This window comes from Mytilus trossulus, chromosome 13, assembly GCF_036588685.1.
Source record: "Mytilus trossulus isolate FHL-02 chromosome 13, PNRI_Mtr1.1.1.hap1, whole genome shotgun sequence".
Lineage (NCBI taxonomy): Eukaryota > Metazoa > Mollusca > Bivalvia > Mytilida > Mytilidae > Mytilus > Mytilus trossulus.
This window is the reverse complement of record NC_086385.1, coordinates 15,413,312-15,419,730: the sequence shown is the minus strand read 5'-3', so window position 1 is coordinate 15,419,730 and position 6,419 is coordinate 15,413,312. Positions and strand designations below refer to the sequence as shown.

Here is a 6,419-nt window from a genome sequence, read left to right as displayed (position 1 = left end):
TACATTCTTGCATATTTTATTCACTTAACATATAAATTAAAAGGCTTTTGACTTTTTTTTATCCAAACAACCAATGCAAACACTTTACGTTTTTTTCTAGAAGACAGTGTGTTCCCCCTGAATTCTCACAGATTAACCTTGTAGACCTTTACGCAGTTTTTGTCCTTGAACGGAAGTCTATAATAGCATTGTGTGAGCATCAGTTTATCTCCCTTTGGACTAATTGCTAGTTTCCATGGCCACTGAACGCCTTGCTGAAGAACGACTCCCTCGAGATGCCCTTCTCTATTGAGCTGGATTACCTTCTGCTGGTCCCACGAAACGATTAGTACGTTCTGTCCGAGGAAAGCGACACCTCGTGGCAGACGAAGTTCCTCGTGAGTGTAACTCCATACTTTTTGGCCATTTTTCGTAAGACAGACGACAGGACGGTTCGGATATCCGTTTCTAGTTACCACAATTCTTTCGCCATTCGGATCGACAGCAATATACATCAGATTATCTGCGTCCATTGGCGTTGTAGATACTCGGAGCCATGAATGGCTGTCACGGGCAAAAACGTGAATGGTACGACCGGAACAGCAAGCAAGTGTTCCGTTATTATAGCCTACTGAATGACACTTATCGCCAACCGTTAGAACTTCACCTGGTACTATTTTATTGTTCTCAATTTTTTCATGCTTCAGACGCATCGTGTCTGGTAAGCAGACGATCACTTCGCTGTCACCGACTGCGCATACATCGCCTGGTGATGTGGCAAACTTTATCAATCCAATATATGCAAATTTGGGATCGAACAGCTTAAGAGAACTGTGATACGAATCGGACAAAACCACGTGACCCGATTTCAAAATGGCTGCTCCTTCTAATGAACATTCCTTTTGATCAGGTACAGAAGCGATGAAGTCACTCTTAAATTTAGCCGTAATTGTTTTTCCCTCTACAGAGGAGAGTTCCATTGCTTTTGACTGCGTCAGGTCGCTAGCTGGTTTCTCGGAAATTCGCGAAGAGACATCAGAAATGACCGACTTTGTTTCATTTTCTTGTTTAGAATATTCCCTAGGTCCTCGAGAACGGATTTGACGTGGAACATTTGGTTTCCTGAAAGACGGCATGTCTGTAGTACTCCGGACCGAGCGAGGTGTAGGGGCTGCAGTGGACACACCAGAATATGGTCGTGCCTTGCTCGTCCCCTGTCTAGTAAGTGTAGGACGTTGTGTTTCAATGGGAGCGGCTTTCGCATAAACCTGAGCTAAACGGCTTGGAAAACTTTCTGTATTCAAACTACCAATATGTTTTCCTTGGACCACAGCTTGTTCGAGCGGTCGATTAGGGAGGAATGTAAGCTTCACGTTCTTAAGCGTTTGAACGTGTCTTACTAATCTTGTTTGTCTCTCGTCAAACATTTGCACTTGATCTTTAAATCGAATGATAAAGCCAGCTGGTGTGTCCTTATCAATCGATTGTTGTATGGTTTTTAGGGAAGACGTAGCATCGACAAGTATTCCATTATAAATGTCAAGGTCAGATTTTAACGCATGCATTTCTTTCATCTTCCGCTGCGTCATTTCCTGTATAACTTTACTCTCCATTGATTCAAGATAATCGATCATACGTTTCTTTATCTGAGTCAATTGATTTTTTATTTCAGTTTCAGATTTGTCAAGAGTACTCAATTGTTCTTTTCTATCACTTAAAATTTTCTCGGTCATTGTAATTTGTTCTGAAAGGAAATTAATAAATTTCCCGCCATCTGCTTTTCGTCGAGCAGCCGCTACAGGAATAGTGACAACGTCAGTACACGGCTTGTGTGTTAACGTAGCACACAAAGAGCAAAGAAGCATTTCATGATCCTCACAGTAAAATTCAACTTCTTTCTCGGCGTGAAAAGCACATTTCATTGCAATTTCTTCACCTGAATTTTCAAATGCTTTGAGAATACTAGATAACGCTTCATTCGTTTGGAGTTCACTCGCCCACGCCTCGGGTGTACTACCTGAAAGCTGTCCGAGTGGCATAACATTGTTGCAGTCTGGACAGAGAAATCCAGCAGGGCTTTTCTGACCCTTTGTTGTATGTTCCATATATTGTTGAATGCATTTTTTACAAAACGAGTGCATGCAGTTCAAAGTTTTTGGTTCGACCAATATCTGTTTACAAAGATGACATATCAATTGTTCTTTCGCTGCTTTCAAAACAGCAGCCATTTTGAAATATCAAGTTCTGAAATAAAAACAAAATTGAGCATTTCAATGTTATACAATAAATGAATTCTCTTTTATACAAAATTAGTTGAAATAGTCATCATCGATTCTCTTACTCAATAGACAGTATATATTTTTAAATCTGCATAAATTATTTTCAAGTGTGAAATTAGAAATGTGAAGGAACAACATGTATATTTAAACTAACCTGCATAGGCTATTTCGAGAAAGAGCAAAAAAAGATACAAAACTTAGTAGCATATAGTGGCCTGTGATCTGACGAATAAGAATCAAGTAGTTATCCCGTTAAAATCAACAGCAAGTCTGCGTTTACTAATCGTTTGTAAAATATTTTTATAACAATTGTTTTAAAATTTTATGTTAAGGTTACATAATATAAAAAAGGGGATGTGGTATGATTGCCAATGAGACTACTATCCACAAAAGACCAAAATGACACAGACATTAACAACTATATAGGTCACCGTACGGCCTTCTACACTGAGCAAACAGTTGATTTGTTTTTCCCCACCAGTATTGAATGTCAAATCAACAAAATAAACTTGTACATTAAATTTCGAAAAATTAAATCACCGCTCTTTTCTGTTGTTTCTATTGTGTAATTTAGAATATTTCTTAAATTTTCTTTAATGGGAATACACTAATAAAGAATTCTTTTAATTAGCATGGGTCGTAACCCCAAGAAAGAAAAGGCGAAAAGAGAGCTCATGCCCAAAACGCAAGCCAAAAAAGCTGAGAGCAAATCTTTAGAAAATAGTCCTTAATAAAAAATAATACAGATAAGATTATGTATATTAAACTACGAAATAAGTTCAATAAACAAATAAAAATTAAGTAATATACGAACCTCACAAATGCCGTTTCACAAAATCTTCGAACTTTTAAGTCAAAGTTATATTTGTTTTAATGTTTTAAAAGTTATAAACTTGTTTAAACCCACATTTTTTAAAACAAATCGATAGTTGTTTATTTGAATTAAATCAATGCACCAATAAATTTTAAACAATAAACAAAAATGTGAAGCTCTCACAACTTGAAATAAGATACCAGAGAAATGTTGTCACAACCGAATACACAAAATGTGTATCCAACAAAAACATAACTAGTCGATTCATTTCTTAAACATTTCAAATTTAAAGGTTCGAGTATAAAGGGGAGGGTTTCAAATGCGATTAGATTTTTGTAGGCATTTTTTATTTTAGTACTGAACTTTTAAAGCATACAAAATTGAATGGTTTCGTCAATACAGAATTATGTATTAGATACTAATCAAATAAGGTCAGGAAACAAGAATGCTTTCTATTAGATAGTTTTATGCTAAATATAATTAGTATTTCATATGAACAAAAGGAGGCGTGGGGTATAAATTAATGAGAAAACATATCCCAAAAAACTATGATGATGGATTGCTGGAAATATTTTAGCGGCGAATTAAATGAATATTCAGAACAAGAATATGTTTATGCAATATCATTTCGGGGCATTTTATGGTTGACTATGCGGTATTGGCTTTGATCATTGTTGAAGACCGTACGGTGACCTATCTATATATAGTTGTTAATTTGTGTGTCATGTTGGTCTCTTGTGGAGAGCTGTTTCATTTGCAATTATACCACATCATCTTTTTTTTAAATAGATATATTAACCCTGTTTGAACTAGACCGACATGCTTAGCCGGAATATAACGTACTAGTTCACAAGGTGAGCCATATGAAGACACGTTACTATACATGGATTGGGATTCCGAGTGGACTAATAATTGCTATGGCTTCTGTCTTAATGCCGCGTGCTTAGCAGAGAAGCAGCAAATACCAATTTAAAGTCTTTGGTTTGACCGGACCGGTGTTCGAACACGCGACCTTCTGCACGAGGCACGAGGATAATTCTGTCGCTAGGATAGGACCAGAAATCCCGCAGAAATAGTACCGGCAAATGCGTAGTAATCATTCATGTTTATATGGGGGACCAGGGGTAACCCAATGATATTGCTGTATGTAAGTTTATATGGGGGACCAGGGGTAACCCAATGTCTAGGATTGACTGTATGTGTGTTTTAATATATAGGAGCCCCAGATAGGAGCAGAGGTAATTTCATTTAACTATAAACAGGTCTTTAATTGCTTTTCTTCATCTCAGTCACATTAAGACCTTCAAAATGGAGCAAAAGCACACTATCTACTGGGATCTTGGATAACCAAACTTATTTAATAAAGCAATTTTCTATTTATATACCGTGGTTAACTTTAACTAACAAAATATGATTCATATATGTTTCATGTAAATGACACTGTTGACATATACATTTAATATGTTTCGTGCTTTCATGTAGTGCATTCCATGATATTCAAGGGATTGTCACATTTCCTGACCCCTACTTTCACTTCTTGGACTATTTTTTTTTCGCGTAGGTAAACGGTATTAATATGCTATATATCAGTGGGATTTCTGGTCCTAATATCCTCGGTGGGATTTCTGGTCCTAATATCCTCGGTGGGATTTCTGGTCCTATCCTAGCGACAGAATTATTCTCGTGCGCACCAGAGGAGAACACGAATCCGGCACGATACGGTGATAACAAAAAGACATAGACAACCAAAATTATCCTATAGAAACGATAATTGTAGATCAAAAATGACTAAACGATTATTATTTTCATACAAATTAACAAATATGTGTATACAAATATGTATCAATGAAGGTGTCCAAAATTTTTATGTTCAAACATTTAAATAAAAAGTCCCGGCCATGAATATTGTGTCTTCCCTAAAGACGTATTTTTGTTGTTGTTATTTTGACATATCACTCATCTCTATTTCTTCGTTTACTTGCTCCATGCAAAAATCTGAAAAGTTTAATTTGTAAATTGGGGTTTTTTTTGTTTTTTTTTTTTTATTTATCTCGTACATATAATGAGAAATATAACCGTACTTATAAAGTCAGGTTCAAAGATAGCGAACAATTAAATTGAAAAAAGATCAAGGATTTTATAGATCCAAGTATATAAACTCATCATAGATACCCGTATTAAAATTTGGTAGTAGTATTCCAAGTAAATTTTCGACTTATCAAGCAAAGATATCAAACTACGAGTATTACAAATGAGAAAAAAATCCAACAAAGTTCAATTGATGAAAGTTATCAATTATAGACACGCGTACGGCCTTCAACAATCACGGAGAAAAACCCATACCGTATACTGCATGGGCATTTTAAAACCAGGGTATCAAACGCCGACATTTACGGCAGCAGTCCTTTTGCGCCATTTAGTGTTTTTAAGGGGTATCATTTGCGCCAAATTTTATTTTCAAAATGTATCAATTGCGCCAATATTCGGAACTCATTTGCGCCAATTTACCTGTACATATATCTATCATAAATAATAATGATTACTATATATGTATTCTTATTTGTGCCCAAAAAGGTATCCAATGTTAGGAGATATTAAGCAGCATTAGACAGTCAATGTACAGAGAGAGAATAAAACTTAAATGCTTTACTTAACAAAGATATGCTAATATAGAAAATAGAAGTTTTTTGCTCTTTATGTTTTGTCCACAAATGTTGATGACACAGCTTTGTTCCCACCATGCGTATGGGCTTTGTTGTTATTATGAACTATTGTTAACTATTTTATGGATTTCATCCTTCAATGTTTGTGTTTTTGGACAATAAAAAGAAGTTAAAAGCTACTACATACATTAAATTGGGAAGTACCCATGCAGCAGCAGCAATAAAAACATATGTTTCAGAAAAGGACAGATGTGCCGTGTTACACTGCCGGTTCCAAGTCCGAATAAAGGAGTAAGGGAGTAATTTTCTTTTAACTGGTGCAATAGTATGTTTTATTTTTGACGCAAATGAAACCATTTAATTTTAAAACATGTGGCGAAAACGTAGCATTGGAGAAAAAAGTAGTGGCGCAAAAGGACGCATTTTCGGCGCAAACGGATCTCTCCCACATTTACTAACCCGATATGGTGATAATCCGCAAGATGTATACACTAATTTTGTGTCATTAATAATTATGGATACCCAATATAAATCCGTTGTTTTTTTTCTACTCGACACCATTTGGTCTCTAGTGGATAGTTGTCAAATTGGCTATCACATTTATGTGTATAGTCCATGACATGATATACATGTTTTGTTTATTTTAGAAGATTTCGAGAGCATTTGAAAATCTATGTATGGAAA

At 35.7% G+C, this 6,419-nt stretch overlaps 1 protein-coding gene across 1 annotated transcript; it reads right to left on the bottom strand.

Annotated features, from left to right (window-relative positions):
- On the bottom strand, positions 1–3,181 carry LOC134695090 (tripartite motif-containing protein 3-like). Its single transcript, XM_063556282.1, has 2 exons — positions 3,073–3,181; positions 1–2,223 (listed from the first exon to the last, which is right to left on the bottom strand). Exon 2 carries the CDS (start codon positions 2,205–2,207, stop codon positions 126–128), a length of 2,082 nt encoding a protein of 693 aa, XP_063412352.1. The 5' UTR covers positions 2,208–2,223; positions 3,073–3,181; the 3' UTR covers positions 1–125.
- Between the last annotated feature and the right edge of the window lie 3,238 nt (positions 3,182–6,419).

Excerpts from the sequence above, each read along its gene's own strand:
- LOC134695090 (XM_063556282.1), bottom strand. The coding sequence starts at position 2,207 with ATGGCTGCTGTTTTGAAAGCAGCGAAAGAACAATTGATATGTCATCTT.